Genomic DNA, 18216 nt, shown 5'->3' with positions numbered 1-18216 from the left:
ACAGTTATTGCTGTAGATCTGAAGCAGACTGTGCAAGTAGATGAAGATCTGGAGATACGTGCATATTATGCAGGACATGTAAGGCTTATGAGCTTCATCTCTGAAGTCGTATTTCCTTTGCAGTAATAGGCTTAACACCTGCTTTGTTGGCGATTTTCTCACCATTGAAGTTCTTGTTTAATTTTTTAGAATATAAAATGTAATGGATGGGATGCCCAAAAATTGGTAAATCAGAAACCATACATAAAATATTCAAAATAAGATGAAAGAGTCTGGTTGAAAGTCTGGAGGAGATGGGACTTCCAAAGTTCTAAATGAATGTGTCCAGTATCAAGATTAGCGTTTAGATAGTCTTAGATAGCAGAAGAACAAGAACAATGCAAAATAGCCTCGAAAGATTTATTTCCTGATTTTGTCCAGTTGAGAGATCTTTCGATTTTGCACCGTGTAATATTAACTACTGAAGGGAATTTGGTGTTGTAAAAGTCCTATCTGCAAGGTTATGTGGGTCTATAGGAGGTCATCCTATGTTGTGTTTGCAAGAGGTTGATCCTCTAGTTGAACTTATGCCTTTTCAATCACATGGTGACAATTTCAACTGTTGCACAAAGGTTCCCTTTCAGCTGTGCTAAAACACTACAATTTCTGAAAAAAAATTATTATTTGAAAAGACATAATAAGATAGTCCACTCTTATTTAATGGAACTTCACTGATACAACATTAATACAAAAATTTTGGGATGGATGTTATCCTTCAATATTATGGAATGGTTAATTCTGTTCTTGGTCTCAAAAGTTATCCTTCTATTGATGCATGTTCTAGTTCCATCATATGTCTAATTCCTGATATTTTAGTTAAACTTAGCATAGTCACTGAGCTATTGAAGCTTTTTAGTTTTCACTTTATTCTACCCATATCAGGACTGATTCATCTATAATATAGCATGCCTGTCACTTGATAGCCCAAACTTAACATTATTTAACCTTCCATATGAAGTACCATTCCTTGAAAAATAACTCATCATTTTATATGAGGATGTTTTTGGGATTTTTTTTGTCATTTAGGTTAGTTTCGCTGTCATATCTATCTTGTATGAATATTTTTTATTTTTTCTCTAGAATTGATTTTTTAGTACTCATTTGATCATTCAGCCTCTTATAAATTGTAAAGGTTATCGGAGCTGCGATGTTCTATGTAAAAGTCGGAGATGCAGAAATGGTTTATACAGGAGACTACAATATGACACCGGATAGACACCTAGGAGCAGCTCAAATTGATCGACTACGACTCGACCTTCTTATAACTGAGTAAGAACATGATTGACTGTGTAAATCCATTCTATAATGATATCATCAACATTATGTGTATGCTTGGTATGATGGTGGGTATGTCAGAATCATGGGGAGCCACCGTAATTCAGGCATACACACCGTGATATTAAGCATGCACTATAGTGAGGACTATAAATGATATCCTCTATTTGTTTATTGTTTAGAGTATATTAATTATATTAGTTCATATTCAATTATTTTTTAAATTTGAATTTGCTTGACTATTTATTTGCATGTTTATGTTATTGTTAGAAATATGAACCAATCCTTGGCGGAGCAAGTTAAACTTCCTTACTTATCACTTCGACCTTTATGTCCATCCACCAAACCACATTATCGCTCCTACATGACCAAGTAGTTCTGAGATTAGGTTGTGTTGCCCTTATTTTTCTTTATTTGACCAATTTTAGTTTTTGGGTTACATGTGTTTTGCCACCTTAATTTACTAATCTTGTTATACTTTTTACCTTAATTTATCTAATTGAGCATAGGAGTGTCAAATTTGCAAATTATATTGTCATTTTGTTACGTGTACAAGGTGCAGCAACATTCATATGCATTTCAGAAGGTGTTTTTTTATCTATTGAATAATGGTTCAATATGGTTTAAGATGCAAGTACCTGTTTTGCACTCACTGCTTGTAATTATAAGAAGGATTATCTTGGACTCACTTTTCTTATGGCTCTCAATCTCATTTCAGATCCACATATGCGACCACGATACGTGATTCAAAATATGCTCGAGAGAGGGAATTCCTCAAAGCTGTATGTATTCGGAAAATTACTTTGAAGGAACTGTGAACTAAAAGTGTTGATTTAATTTGGTGCCTTATTAAGTAGAAGCTTTGTTGATCTCACTTTCTCAACCCCCTCTTCTCTCATACTTTTGCCGTCTGTGTTTACATTGACATGTCCTATATTTGAAGTGGGCCTTTGATATTTTTGATAAATCTTGGTTTATGCTCTTAGCATGGATCAGTTTTTTAGATTAGGTTATGAGATTTTGACTGAAGCAAAGAAGGCAAAGTTTTGTCGATTTGTGCTATTTTGCTCCTATTTGATGCATTAGGTTGGACATACAATAGAAACCAGTATTTTTTTAGTAGTATTTTCTTACAAAGAAATTGGGAAAAATACCCCTTGATAACAATATAGATTGCAGATCTTTGAACGTATGTACCTCCTAATGCCCAAAGGCCCCAATGCAAATGATTTGGGTTTGGAACGATGTCTCAAACCATGTTTGCGTCCTACTTCCTTTCTCCCTCTCACATGCAGTACAATTGGTGTGATAAGTGTTCCTTTGCCATAGGGGTTTCTTAGCTGCTTCATCACAAACTGCGTTGATAGTCAGGATATTTGTAGCGAGTTGAAAGACGAGGTGTCTTTGTTAGATAGCCAGGAAGTGTGATTGTCTCTCTATGTCAGTTCATACATTTTCTTATTATTTTTGGAGGAATCAATATTATCCTATGATCTTTCCTTGTCTCCATTTTTATGTTTTTTTAGTTTTTTTACTTGAGGCTCATAATTTTTTGTAATTGTACTCCTGTGTGCTAGAGTAAAGATTTGTCTGTGGCTTTTCTAGTAAACTCTTGGTATATATCCAACTAAAAGCAAAATACTTTCAAGGGTCCAGTATTTAGTATTCACAGCTTTTTAAGTAAATCTAAATATTATATTCAATGAAGTTTGTTATAATTAATTTTTATGTTAGATATCTAGATGTCATTAGCATTTATTTGTTTTTAAATAGGGAGTCCTTGTCTTTATTTCAAAGAATACTATGTAGTCAATGAAAGATAGCTTAGTGTAGTGGACGACCCCCAAAACGCTATAGCAGCGGGATAGTTTCAACAAGCATATAATAAAATTACAAATTTTAATTATTTATTTTTGCTTTTGAATCTTTTGCTTTATGATTTACTTTTGTAAGTGCACCTGATCTTACAATTAATCTAATGTTGGTTACTAAGTTTCAAATTAATTGATTCAGATTCATAAATGTGTTTCTGGTGGAGGAAAGGTTCTTATTCCAACATTTGCTCTTGGAAGAGCTCAGGTATTATGCTTAAAATGACCATGCATCTCATTATTGTAATTTGTTTTTGTTTGTTATAGCTAATGAACGTAGAAGTAATTATGGTTCTTGTCTCCGTACAATGTTTCCATGTTGAACTTCCTCCCTTCCCATCCCTACACACTCATCAAAAGAGACAGGATGAGGGAGAGGTAGTGCTAAGGGTCCCACATCGGACATATGCGGCCTGAACATAAGCCCCTATCTTTTCACCTTAGTCTTGCATGTAGTAATGGAACATGTTCAAGAGCTAGTACTGCAATGTATGTTTTTATTTGCGGATGATACAATCCTACTTGGAGACAAGAGGAAATAAATGGGAGGTCTGAGACTTGGAGACAAACTTTAGGAGAACATGGCTTTCATTTTAGTAGAAGTAAGACATATATGCATATAACTTTAGCAAAAGCAAAGCATGTAGAGTTAAGAGGGAAAATCAGAGACCATACCATACCACTAGCCACATGATTTAAACATCTTGAATCCATTATACAAAACGATTGAGAAAGAGGGTGATATAAACTATCAGATTTAAGCAGGGTAGATCAGATGAGGGGAGCATGAGCGTTTTATGTGATAAAAAATACAGCTCAAGCTAAAGAGAAAGTTTTATCGTATGACTTTCAATGGTAATGTATAGCATTGAGTGTTGGTTGCTACATGCTAGTACAAGAGTAGAGAGAGAGAGAACATTAAGGAAAGGCTATTAGATTATTTAATCGACATTGGAAGAAAATTTAACAGCTCCTTTAAAAACAATATGTATATATAAGAGAGAAAGAGAGGGAGATAGATAGATAGATAGATAGATAGATAGATAGAGAGAGAGAGAGAGAGAGAGAGAGAGAGAGAGAGAGAGAGAGAGAGAGAGAGAGAGAGCAATATGAAAAGGACACTAAGGAAAGGATATTAGATAAAAGTGCTTATTGTAGAAAATATGGTTGAATCTCGACTTTGGTGGTTTGGGCATCAACGTATGAGACCTATATGTTACGTTGTAAGGCGAGTAGGTCATACAAAAGGCAACTCAAATCCTAGAGGAAGAGGAAGACCAAGAAAAACTATAGGAGAAACTATCATGAAAGACCTAGAGGTCAATGACTTGGATAAAGATATGATAGAGCATTGTAGCGTCGTTAGATCTATGTAGTAAACCTCACAGTGGGATAAAGCTTGATTATTGTTGTTCTTAGTTCTTACGTTCATTGATAATCTTATTGTGTTATGTCCATACTCTTAATTACCATTCGCTGTTTTAGCATTTCCTTCAATCTCAGTTTCTAATCTAGAAAATAGCAATTTTAATATTTAAAATGTGTAGTTATATATTTTTTATATAGACATTTTTATTTTAAAGAAAGTTACTAAATTAATTAGATAAAATGAAAACGAAAATTGATTTCTTTAGTCCTTGGACAATGATATATTTGAAAGTAATCTCCAATTATTTTTTCATTTTAAATCATTTTATTTAACAGAATGTTTTTTTAGTCCTCATTGGGAACTAAAAGCACTTGCTTTTATGTATATTTATCTAAAAGACATTTCTCGTTAGTCTGTTAGTCTATTCTGACCAGAGGGATTAATGATCCATGAAGTGAACTACTCACAATTCTGGTTCAGTGACCAGTTTAACTATCGAAATTCGAAACATTAATCATGACGTAATGTAATAAGGGTGTTGTATGTTTACCAAGTTATTATGATATGTAGGAACTATGCATTTTGTTGGAGGACTATTGGGAGCGCATGAATTTGAAGGTTCCTATCTACTTCTCTGCAGGTTTGAATCAGCTAGCATCCATGATTTACAGATATACATATTTATGCCAAATATAGGGCCTGCTTGTTTCAGCTTTAAACAAATAGATTTTTGCTTTGTCACATTCAAATCCTAGACTGAGATTTTTAAAATTAAAATCAGTTTTTGTTTTGAATTTCGAAAATTCAAATAAATCAATGTTACTTTTAAATTATGAAAATTCTAAAATCAAAAGTAGTTTCTACGTAAATATAAAAATAAATATTCATGATGAATTTTTTTAAATCTAAATAAAGCTTGTAAAATAATTTAAATATTATAAATATATAACATATTTATTTTCGTGTAACTTTAATCATAATAGTTAAAAATGGTGGTTGTGCGTATGCACCTCAGAGTGATGATTAATGATAGTAGTTAGTGGTGATATAAGTGATATTCGATGGTGCAATTGGTGGTGGTTTCACGATGGTGGTGGCAATTAGAGAAGTAGTTAATAGTTAGTTTAGTTATCATAAGTGCACGGAGTAACGATTATTATAATTAGAGATAGAGTTTAACTTAACTCAACTTTTTAAAATCGATTTGTAAAGTGATGAATGTCACTCTATGTAATTTTTTTTAGATTCTATGTTTAATCAAATGTGAGATTTGAGATTTTCTCAATACATCCCATAGTCAATACTCTATTGGATTTGGTGCGTGAATATAAGTAGTCGTAGTTTTATGGTTTGATTAATAGGATCTGAAACCATATTAAAATTAGAGTTTAACCTAACACATCCTTACAAAACCGGATTGTATGGTGAGGGATATCATTAATGATCAACGATGGTGATAGTTATCACATGCTTTTTGCTTTTCACATTCAAATCCTAGACTGAGATTTTGCTTGAGAGGAGGGACAACTGGTTTTTGACATTTATTTGTGTTCTGGTGCAACAAAGGAATGCTTACCTATGAAATGAGATCTTATAAACTCTGTATGTAATAAAAAGGCTTCTTCAGTTTTCAATAATAAAAGAAAGAAATGTAGGGCTATTATGATAATACTAACCACACATAATGTACCTTTCTTTGAAGAATCAAAATATAAAAAGAGACATATATACATCAATGCCTATGCCTATGAGTGTTTAGTTTTCATTATTTATTTAGGCTTGGGCATAATCGTAAATTTAAGATTGTAGAACGCAGAGTTATCAATCCCAGATAGTGGAGCGGGGCGGTCGATCCCAAAAATGGGATAACGGGATAACCACTATTTGACTATTTTTTAGATTAATTATATGAATAATCTATAAAAACATATATTTAATGTAATGCCAAACAAATAAAAGAGGAAGAAGAGGAATAGAGTTATTAAATGAGAAAAGAAAGAAAGAAGAAGAAAAGAAGACTTTAAAAAAAATAGAGTAACAAAGAAAAGAAATAAGAAAGAAGAGAAAAGAAAGAAGAAAGAAAGAAAAGAAAGAAGAGAAAAGAAAGAAGAAGAAAGAAGAAAAGAAGAACAGAGAAGTAAAAACCAACTTGTGAAGACGGGATTGCAGGCGGTGACGCTAAGAAGCGAAGCAGACGGAGGCGGCGGCGCTGAGAAATGAAGCAGACGGGGGTGGCACTGGGAAGAGATCGTTTGAAGAAAACTCTAAAAACCGAAGTTAAAACGTGTGAGAAGAAGATCGAATCCTCTGTATTATGTTCTGAGTTAGAGAAAATTGGAGAAATTCCAAAAAAAAACTCCTCTGATGTTTATTTATTTTAAGAATAAATCTGGGTTTTCGCGTTCAAAACAGTTCAAATTCGCTCGGGCCGGGAAGCGCTCTGCTTTTGCTACCCGCTAAACATCAAATAGCGGATGCTATCTCAAACTGAGACGCGAACCACTGCTCCATAGTGGAGGGTCACTGCTCTGGGCCGCTATCCCAGGATAGCGCCGCTATTGGCCGCTATTGATAACTCTGGTTGAACAGCACTTTCAAAGAATGCCCAAGTCACATGAAACATAGGAACTCAACTACAATTATGCTGCTGATTAAAAAAGAAAACCAAAATGAAGTTATTATTTCTCATTAAAATGTCTAAAGAAAATATTTATAAGCAAAAATGATTAAAATGATATATGCTGCAAATCTGTGGTGTCAACTTTGTCCTACAAGAAGTAATTGTATTAGTATCTGCTAATACGTTCCCAAGTTGTGGAATATATGTCATAAAATAAATACTATCGTAGTATGCATAATCTTCAAATATTGCAATTTATAATGATATTTTTTTTGCTTTTCTTTTCAGTTCCATACTAGTCAGCACTACATAATATAATTGCAGTTATAACAATTATATTAAATTGGATGGACATAATACAATGCAGCTTGGTCATATGTTACTTCTTGAGCTGTATATATCTTCCTATTGGTGTTCTTCTCATTATTTGTTGGTATTTGTGTGACATTTTAATTCTAACTATTTGAATATGTATTTTTCCTTTCAGGATTAACTATTCAAGCTAATATGTATTACAAGATGCTTATTGGTTGGACAAGCCAGAAGATTAAAGATACATACTCCACACATAATGCATTTGATTTTAAGAATGGTGATATTTTTATTTCTAAAGTCCTCAGAAATTTCAAAATTCTATTTCACATGTGAAGTCGCATCTATGCATGAAACAACAACCAAACATTTTTCCCACTACATGGAACTGGTAGATCAAACAATGTCATAATTCCCAATCATCTTTGCGTGCAATTCCATTTTTTTTAACATGAAAAAATGAAGCAATTCCACTGTTTTGTGATATAGAGCCTTGTGCTGGAGCATTCCTGTGGTTAAATATGTTTTTTATATTCAATAGCCTTTGGATAAGAGAAGTTATTGAGAAAGATTTTGAGATTAACGATTTGGATAGAAGCATGGTCCTGGATAGAACATTGTGGCAACAGTTGATCCATGTAGCCGACCCCACTTAGTGGGATAAGACTTGGTTGTTGTTGTATATTCAATAGCCTTTATAGTTAGTTGGCATAAATAATTTATTTTTCTAAATGATTATGAATATAATGTGAAAAACACAATTTTCCAAACCGTACAAAAGCGAGAATTTTGGGTCTGGTTGAATTTTGAAGATTAGAAAAATTAGTAATAAAGGATGCATGCGAAAGATTTAAATGTTACGGGGTAAAGGAGCGGACTTTGTGACAAAATTATTCGTATTATTTAATGCATTTTATAAAAACTGAGAATGGAGGTATAATTTGTTGCGAAAAAATGTATCATCTGATAAAGTCCTATGTCTCACTCACCTGGTTTGGATGTTGCAGTTCACAAGTTTGAGCGGTCTATGCTTGATGCTCCTGGTCCTTGTGTTCTCTTTGCCACCCCTGGGATGATAAGTGGTGGATTTTCACTTGAAGTTTTTAAACACTGGGCACCGTCTGAAAATAATCTTGTCACTCTGCCTGGGTACACCCATTTATATTCTTTTTTTTTACTTCCTTTTCAATTTTTATAGTAGCTATGCTTATTAGATAGAAGATGAACAAAATGCACATAAATGTCTCCCACTATCGGTGTATCACATTAAAAATAAATGGAATTCAAACTATTTTAAATCTATCACCTGCTAATCAGTTGTATTTCCATTGCTTGACCACTTGGTGTGGATTATTTGCTGGTTTTGTGGTAAGCTAGATGCTTGGCCTTCATTCTGCACTTGCTTGAAAAGTTATAATTTTGTGTGTTTTCTAGAATAGTGGCTTTCCTTATTAGTCTGTGAATTCGGGTTTCGGGGGCTTTAATGTGCCACTGTTGTGGATATTATTGGTTGCCCATGATAAAAATTAAATGAAGAGTAGTTTTGTTCTCTCTTTATCTTTCTACAATAAGTCACAACCTATATTGTGTGCATTGCGATGCTCTCTTTCCCCCATTCCATTTTGTCTTTTCTGCAGTATTATTTTTCTTTTCTGTATACATTCATCTTATTTCAATATACTTACATATCAATTGTTTTCTATAAATTCAGTTCTGTGTTACTTTTGTAGGTATTGTTTGGCAGGAACTGTAGGACATAAATTAATATCAGGGAAGTCTACCAACATTGATATAGATCCTGATACACAGATAGACGTGCGTTGCCAGGTACAATTTATCTCCTACCCTTTTATTTACTAGGAAAATTATCTTCTGTGCGAACATTTCAGCAGGAAAATAAGTATTAGCAGCAGCATATACAAGTAAATAAATCTGCCTAGTGATAAAAAATGTGTATTAAAAAGCAAGAAAGAAATACCTCATTACTTTCACAGATTATATATACTTGTCTAAGTTATTGAGTTTGGTGCTACGAGTTTGCAACAGACATGACTTGAAAACAAGGATACATCTGAAACCATATATCTTATGTTGATTGTTTGTTGGATGAAACACAAACTGACATGGAAGTAAATGAATCAGTTCATTTAGTTTCTCAAATAGTTTAATATTTTTCTTAAATTGACAGATTCATCAGTTGGCTTTTAGTCCTCACACAGATTCTAAAGGGATAATGGATCTTGTAAAATTTCTCTCCCCAAAGCATGTTATACTAGTGCATGGTGAGAAGCCTAAAATGGATTCTCTAAAAGAAAGAATTCATTCTGAATTGGAGATTCCGTGTTATAATCCCGCAAACAATGAAACCGTAAACATTCCTTCAACTAACTACGTAAATGCAGAAGCCTCTGGCACTTTCATCCGAAACTGCTTGAATCCAAACTTCAAGTTTCAGAAATGCAATTCAGTGGACACACGTGACTCCACTCTGATAGACAGAAACCTGACGCCCGAACTTCAAGTTGAAGATGAAAGAGTAGCAGATGGAGTTTTGGTCATGGAAAGTAACAAAAAGGCAAAGATTGTACACCGAGATGAGGTTTTGCTCATGTTGGACGAAAAGAAGCAAGAGGCTTAGCTTACATATTTGTGTTGTTTACATATTGGTAAATGGCGGTGACTCAATAGATCGCCCATTTGACAAGAGCTCTTGATTTATGTTCTTACGTCAAAAGCTTAATGGTGACAACAGTTCTGGAGGAAAGAATCAATACTTTGGAGAATATCTGCAAATGCAGTCATTATGCATCAACAGATGCCAGACGGGAAGAGGACCAGTTAAACAGAACAGCATGTGTTGGAATCAATGCACTTTTCTCCTAAAGGAGTTTTATTGAAATAGACTTGAGCTGCAAGAACATGGAGCATTTGATTGTGTCTTGCTGGGTGGCCTAAGCAAGATTCAGAAACTATGTGCTCATAATTTAGGCTCCCATATTTATGATGCTGGAGAGGAAATTATGTTATAATTGGAGCATTTTTTAAGTTATGTATAATATTTGTAGTCATTTTTGTTAGATATTTAATTGGGGTAAATCAAGAATTATTGATAGGTGGTGTACTGTTTTTTCAATGAATCGTATTTCATTTTGGTTTTACGTTTTTGTATATGTAGAGTTTGTTCAAAGGGAAGACCACCAAGAGAATAGACTTCTAAAAATATAAATTTAATTAATAGAAAGACATGTATTTGATAGAATATAATATTTTGTTATAATTAGTCATAATTAGTTTCCTATAATTATGTTCTATCATAATTAGATAGTTGACTAAATGTTACACATCGATGTATATATATTCTATTCAGATCAATGAGAAGGACACGATTTCCATTATCTTACCTGGTATCAATACTAACTGATTCCTCTTTCTAAAAAAATACGTTTCTTCTTCTCCCTCATTCAGTCCGCCGCCGCACGCTTCTTCTCCCTCCTCGAAGTTTGCCGCCGCAACAAGACTACTGTACTTTGTACCGCCGCCGCCGAACACGAGAACCACCCTATTCTCTCGCCTTCCGCCTCTATTCGCGCCGTCGCCGTCGCACCTGCAGCCATGTCTGAATCAGACCATTCAGAACACAGTGCCGCCGATACCCACAAATCTGCCGCCGATACCCACAAATACGCTGATACTTGGGATTTCGGCCAAGCCAAGAACACCACGTTTCGAGGTTCCAAATCGGAGTTTCATCCCGCACTTGTCGTCTCCAATATTAGGAACTACATTCCTATTTTCCGCATCCATGCTCGCTCACATCGAGTCTTGCATCACATCGTTCCATCTATCGGAAAAGAGCCACCAGCCATTACCGACGCCAACCATGAACAATGATCCACTCTTGATGCCACCGTTCTTCAATGAATTTATTCCACTATTTCTACCGATTTGCTGACCACTATTCTAGAACCCAACTCCACTGCAATGGAAGCATGGAATCGCTTGGAAGATATTTTTCAGGACAACCAAAATGTTAGAGTTGTCACTCTTGAGCAAGAGTTTTCTAACACTCGTATGAAGGATTTTCCCAATGTCTCAACTTACTGTCGGCGTCTTAAGATGCTTTCTGATCAGTTGAGAAATGTCGGTTCTTCTGTCAACAATCATCGTCTGGTCCTTCAACTGATCTCTGGTATCCCAGAAGCTTACCGCAGTGTTGCTACTTTGATTCGTCAGAGCAACCCTCTTCCGGCATTCTATCAGGCTCGTTCCATGCTCACTTTAGAAGAAGCCGGTATGGCTAAGATGGAAAACACAGTCTCTCATGCTGCTATGCACACCACTCAGCCGAAACCTACTAAAGACACCTCTCAGCGTGGCAATCGCCGCCCCGGCAACCGTTCTCGCTCCCGTGGCAACCAAGGTCGCGGAGGAGGACGTGGTAACCGCAGTGCACTTCAGTCTGGAGCTCCAAACGCTCCCTCACCTTGGTCCGCTCCTCCTTGGCAACAGCAACAGCAGTACCCAACCTGGCAACCATGGGGTTGGACTCCACCACCATGGACTATGCCACCGTGTCTGTATCACACCTCTTAGTGGACACGCCCTGCCGGTCCTCCTAAGCATCCAGGCATTCTAGGACAGCGTCCTCAGATGTATGCAACCTCTACCTCATCTCAGATACTGACAGACATTGAGACCACAATGCACACCATGTCACTCCACACTCCTGACAATCAGTGGTACATGGACACGGGCGCAACATCTCACACAGTCGCATCACAAGGTAACCTCTCGTCTTATTTTCCTGTAAATAATTCAAATCAGAAAGTCATTGTAGGCAGTGGCCATGGAATTCCAATTCACGGCACCAGACACACACAAATAACCACATCTCACCAACCCCTTCACCTTAACCATGTCTTGCATGCCCCGAAAATTATTAAAAATTTAATTTCTGTGAGACGACTCACCACTGACAACAATGTTTCTGTTTCCTTTAATCCTTTTGGTTTTACTGTCTCTGATTTTCAGACGGGGATCACCCTTCTCAGATGTGACAGTCGTTGAGATCTTTATCCAGTTACCACTCCTCCCAGTTTTGCCGGTCTCACATCCAGTCTTTGGCATAGTCGTCTTGGTCATCCTGGCGTGTCTGTTTTGAATTCCCTTCGCAAAAATAAGTTCATATGTTGTGAACCTTTTGATTCTTCTGTCGTTTGTGACTATTGTGTTTTAGGCAAACAAGTTAAATTGCCATTTCTTGATTCTCAAACTACGACTTTGATGCCTTTTTACATTTTACATAGTGATTTATGGACGTCTCCAATTTTAAGTTCTGCTGGTCATAAATATTATGTCTTATTCTTAGATGATTTTATAAACTTCTTGTGGACTTTTCCTATTAGCAGAAAATCTCATGTGTTTGAAACGTTCAAGTCACTTACTCAACTCATTCAAACTCAATTTTTGTAAAAAGTCAAAACTTTTCAATGTGACAATGGCGGTGAATATAATAATGAGCTTTTTCAAAAATATTGCACTGATCATGGTCTAGTTTTTCGTTTCTCTTGTCCCCACACATCCTCACAAAATGGGAAAGCGGAACGCAAAATAAGAATCATTAATAATATGATACGCATTATGCTAGCTCATTCTTCTGTTCCCCCCTCGTTTTGGCATCATGCTCTCCACATGGCAACTTACTTGTTAAATATTATTCTCTGTAAAACACTTCATAATCAGTCAGCAACACAACTCATGTATCTTCGTGATCCCACCTACACACATCTCAGAGTCTTTGGTTGTCTATGTTATCCATTATTCCCGTCATCTACCATTCATAAGTTACAACCCCGCTTACTCCGTGTGTCTTCTTGGGTTATCCGCCGAATCATAGAGGTTATAAGTGTTTTGATTTGTCTAATAGAAAATTAATAATTTAGAGGCATATTATCTTTGATGAAACTCAATTTCCCTTCACCAAGATACACCCCCCTTCACCTCACTCTTATCAATTCCTAGATGATGACCTTCACCCCTACCTTATACATCCGTGGCAAAATCAAATTTCACCACCTGTTGCACATAACCAACCAACACCCATAATCCCAATTGACCAACCACTACCCTCAATAAACCAACAATCATCATCTCCTACCTCTTCGATCAACACACCCATTATAATAAAATCTCCATCACCACCATCAATTCAACCGCATCCACCTCCACCTACACGAACCATCACCACCCGAAGCATGAAAGGCATTGTCAAACCCCGCACGATATTTAACTTATCAATCTCTCACTCTGACCACACCATCTCTCCCATACCTAAAAACCCCAAACTAGCCTTATCAGACCCGAATTGGAAATCCGCAATGCAATCTGAATTTGATGCTCTTATTCGAAATAAGACGTGGGATTTAGTTCCTCGTCCTTGTGATGCTAATCTTATTCGATGTATGTGGATTTTTAGGCATAATAAAAATTCGGATGGCTCCTTTGAGCGTTATAAGTCTCGTCTTGTAGGTGATGGCAGGTCACAGGTTGCAGGAGTGGATTGTGATAAGACTTTTAGCCCCGTGGTGAAACCCGCTACCATTCGAACAGTGCTTACCATTGCTCTATCCAAATCCTGGCCCATTCATCAATTGGATGTCCAGAATGCCTTTTTACATGGTGATCTTCATGAGACTGTTTACATGCATCATCCATTGGGTTTCCGCGACCTCCGTCATCCAGATTATGTATGTCGGTTGAAGAAGTCATTGTATGGTCTCAAGCAAGCGCCTAGGGCATGGTACCGACGTTTTACTGACTATGTTTCCACCATTGGCTTTCGCCATAGCACATCAGACCACTCCATCTTCATATATCGACAAGGTTTAGACATGACCTACATTCTGCTGTATGTAGACGACATCATTCTCATCACCCCCACTCAGGTGCTCCGCAAATCAATTATGTCACTCTTAGCATCTGAGTTTGCAATGAAGGATTTGGGCCCTCTGAGTTACTTTCTGGGTATTGCAGTATCTCGTCATCCTGATGGAATATTTCTCAGTCAAAGCACTTATGCATCAGAGATCATTGAACGTGCTGGCATGACGTCCTGTAAACCATCAGCCACTCTTGTTGACACCAAGCAGAAACTCATCACCTCCTCCGGCACTTCTTATGAGGATCCCTCCTTGTATCGGAGTCTTGTAGGGGCCCTACAGTATCTCACCTTCACTCGACCTGATATATCATATGTTGTTCAACAAGTTTGTCTTCACATGCATGCCCCTCGCACGAAACACATGCTTGCTCTTAAGCGCATTTTGCGCTATGTTCAGGGCACCTTACATTTTGGACTACACTTATCTCCATCTCCCATTACAAAGCTTATCTCCTACACTGATGCTGATTGGGGTGGATGTCCTGACACCAGACGTTCTACATCTGGGTACTGTGTTTTTCTAGGTGACAACCTTATTTCTTGGTCTTCCAAAAGGCAGTCAACTCTCTCCTGTTCCAGTGTTGAAGCCGAATATAGGGAGGTTGCCAATGTTGTCTCCGAATCATGTTGGATTCGCAATCTTCTCCTGGAACTCCATTTTCCTATTCCTCAGGCCACTTTGGTGTATTGTGACAATGTTAGTGCCATCTATCTATCTGGTAATCCTGTGCAGCATCATTGCACTAAGCATATTGAGATGGACATTCATTTTGTTCGGGAAAAGGTAGCTCGTGGTCAGGTTCACGTCCTTCATGTTCCCTCAAGACATCAGATCGCAGACATCTTCACCAAAGGACTTCCTCGCATTCTCTTTGATGATTTTCGGACCAGTCTAAGCGTCTGTGAACCTCCCGCTTCAACTGCGGGGGTGTGATAGAATAAAATATTTTGTTATAGTTAGTCATAATTAGTTTCCTATAATTATGGTGTATCATAATTAGATAGTTGACCAAATGTTACACATTGATGTATATATATTCTATTCAGATCAATGAGAAGGACACGATTTCCATTATCTTACATTATTATCTAGTACTTTCAAAATATTAACAAAAATTTATCTAAAGTTAATAGTGTCTTGATAGATTAAATTAGTTGACTTTATTATCAATTGAAAAAATTAACAAAATTCATTATGTTAATTTAATATATAAAATTAAATCTAATAATTTTACTAAACTACTATTATAGACTTTAAAATATTCCATTTTAAAACTTGTATTAAACTTCGTATTTATTGGTTTAACCTTGTTGATATGAATGAGTTCTTGCAACTAATAAGATACAACGAAGGAATAACAATGGAAATGATATCGAGGTTATTGAAACAAGACTTCCATAAGATAAATAAATACTCTATGTGCATAGTAAAAAATGTTCTTTTGATTAGACCAAAAAAAATGTACAATTCATTTTTTTTCTCTTATTAATTGTCATTTTAATTTTTTTTCATTAATTTTTTCATTTATTAGATTTCACTCAATTCAACTACTTCAATACAAACAATTAATAAATGTATTTTTATAAAATAAATTTAAGAAATCATTTTTTTAAGAACAAAAAACAATTCAAATAGAAATTATATCGGAGAAAATTCTTAGCTAAGAGATTAATTACTATACACTGTCAGTGTAAAATGTTTTACACAATCGATTCATCATCATTACCCGTTTGCATTACTTTTTAGATTTTTAAAATAAAAGTCAAACTTGTTTCAACATCCAACGACTATGATTAACTGACAGTGTAAAATTTTTTTACACTGCCAGTGTATTTCAATTAAATCCATTAGTTAATAGATAAGAAAATAGTTATAAATAAAATAATTAAGTTGGAATTTTTCTTTTATAGAATTTCTCATGGCATCTAAGATGTTTCTAATGCACCATGTGAATTTTTACAAATGCTCCATGATTTTGGAGATGCATCTTCAGACGCATGTCAACACACACTCAACAAAGGTAATTATGAGTTACACATTCTTTTTGTTTACTTTATTCCGAAGATGTATCTCCGAAATGATTTTGTAGTTACATTTCCAAAATGAAATTGACATTCACAATATAAAATAAGCATTACAATGATAATTTCAACATAAACTACAATATTACATTTCAATATTCTGGTGGACGCTTGCACATCTTCAAAATATCTTTGATCGATCTTTGTAGTGACGTTTCCAACTCGAGCGGAACTTTTGTTTCGAAACGGAAATATGTATTCCACCTGTTGTCAATCGACGGTGAATGATACTCGAGCTTCACAATCCTTAGTTTGTCTCCGTAAGGTAGGAGATAATGGATTTCTCTTTTGATATCTTCGAGGGAGGTGAAATCGATGAGCTTAAACGTTCGTCCGGGTGTAGAGCCGAAGAAGGAGACATTTACAACATACCAATGAATATTTATTTATGACATTTGAGACATTTGCAGTTTATGTGAAATATAACATAAGAGCACCTAAATTTATAGAAGGCAAAGATCAATATGGACAACTTATTAACTGCCATATTTATTCTGAAGATATATCTCCAGAACCGCACCCTATTATCTTGTTCCGGAGATGCAGTTCCGAAACTTGTCCTAAACCAATTTTAAAATAGAACACTAAAATAGAACCTATTTTTTCATTGACAAAAACACAAATGTTGTCATGGGTAAATAAAAAATTCATAAAGACAAAATATGAACAAAAGGTGAATATATAATACTTCATTTATATTGACACACAATTACATATAATTATTTGTCCGGTTAAACAAGAAATTAAAACGAATCGAAACACATGTCGCCGGCTAAATCTATAGGTGGTACTCCCTTGGAATTTTGTGCATTTGATTCTTTTTCAATATTGTTCAATCTCTCGAATTCTTGCATCATTTCTATAAAATGATCCGGCCAAGTCTCGACTTTTGTGGTTGAATGAGTCGTCCACTCCGATGACATAACTAGTATAGGTCATCCCGGTTTCAAGTAAACTTCAACAAAATGACTTGATTTTGAAAGTCACCCAATACACATGATACGATCATTTGGATTTTGGGGTGGGACGGTGCGCAATGGGAAAAAGGTTTCCAAAAAAACGTAGCGTATCAGGTTAACACACATTATATCATACGAACATGTTATTAGGTGACCCATTTTAGGGAAGCACACCCATTTTGCCTCTAGTGTCAGACCGCTCAAGCAAGGAACAAAAGACTCATAGACTACATCAAATTTTTCTTTCTTCCCGTAGAACCGTGTGTATGATTTTTTATGCGTCTTCAACTCTTAGATAAATTGATGTCGGACAAGTGTATGATTATCTTCTCCTTTACCGAGTAAAGCCAAAATGACTCGGTAACCGCAATTACCGTCCCCCACAACATTGACGACCCGTTCGATATATTTGTGCATAAAAACTGACATCTCGCCGATGAATGAAATCTTCAGTGGAAGCGGCGTCAGAGGTGGTTTTCTAATGCGAGCGCCTTTGGCAACACTTTTTTGAGATTTTGGAGTCAGTGAGTCAGGAAAAACTTTGTAAACATGTTCAAAATATGAAGGAGACCATGTAGTCGAATTGTCTTTTGGTATAAGCTTCATTTTCTTTGGAGCACCTTTTGTTTTTACGGGTTAAGAGAACGGTTTCATGTCGGTGTTTCTGGATATGCAATTTTCTTCAATTTATCTTTGATGTGGAGTTTCATGTTGTCAACGAATTTCAAAAATATCTCTTGTATTACTTC

General features: G+C 35.8%; 1 protein-coding gene and 1 pseudogene across 1 annotated transcript in view; both read left to right on the top strand.

The window, feature by feature from the left end:
* The window catches only part of LOC127091827 (cleavage and polyadenylation specificity factor subunit 3-II), a 12934-nt gene extending 2290 nt beyond the window's left edge, over positions 1 to 10644 (top strand). The window contains exons 5-13 of the mRNA XM_051030538.1: positions 5 to 78; positions 1172 to 1308; positions 2033 to 2096; positions 3328 to 3393; positions 5125 to 5194; positions 7662 to 7766; positions 8494 to 8635; positions 9217 to 9313; positions 9675 to 10644. Coding sequence (XP_050886495.1) covers positions 5 to 78; positions 1172 to 1308; positions 2033 to 2096; positions 3328 to 3393; positions 5125 to 5194; positions 7662 to 7766; positions 8494 to 8635; positions 9217 to 9313; positions 9675 to 10124 — 1205 coding nt within the window. The 3' untranslated portion in view covers positions 10125 to 10644. The remainder of the gene's footprint in view (positions 1 to 4; positions 79 to 1171; positions 1309 to 2032; positions 2097 to 3327; positions 3394 to 5124; positions 5195 to 7661; positions 7767 to 8493; positions 8636 to 9216; positions 9314 to 9674) is intronic.
* Positions 10645 to 10857: 213 nt separating this feature from the next.
* LOC127093945 (uncharacterized) lies at positions 10858 to 12079 on the top strand (annotated as a pseudogene).
* Positions 12080 to 18216: the final 6137 nt, after the last annotated feature.

The sequence above is a fragment of the Lathyrus oleraceus genome, chromosome 6 (genome assembly GCF_024323335.1).
Source record: "Lathyrus oleraceus cultivar Zhongwan6 chromosome 6, CAAS_Psat_ZW6_1.0, whole genome shotgun sequence".
Lineage (NCBI taxonomy): Eukaryota > Viridiplantae > Streptophyta > Magnoliopsida > Fabales > Fabaceae > Lathyrus > Lathyrus oleraceus.
Note: the sequence above shows the minus strand (reverse complement) of the source record. Positions and strands in the feature narration are given on the sequence as shown.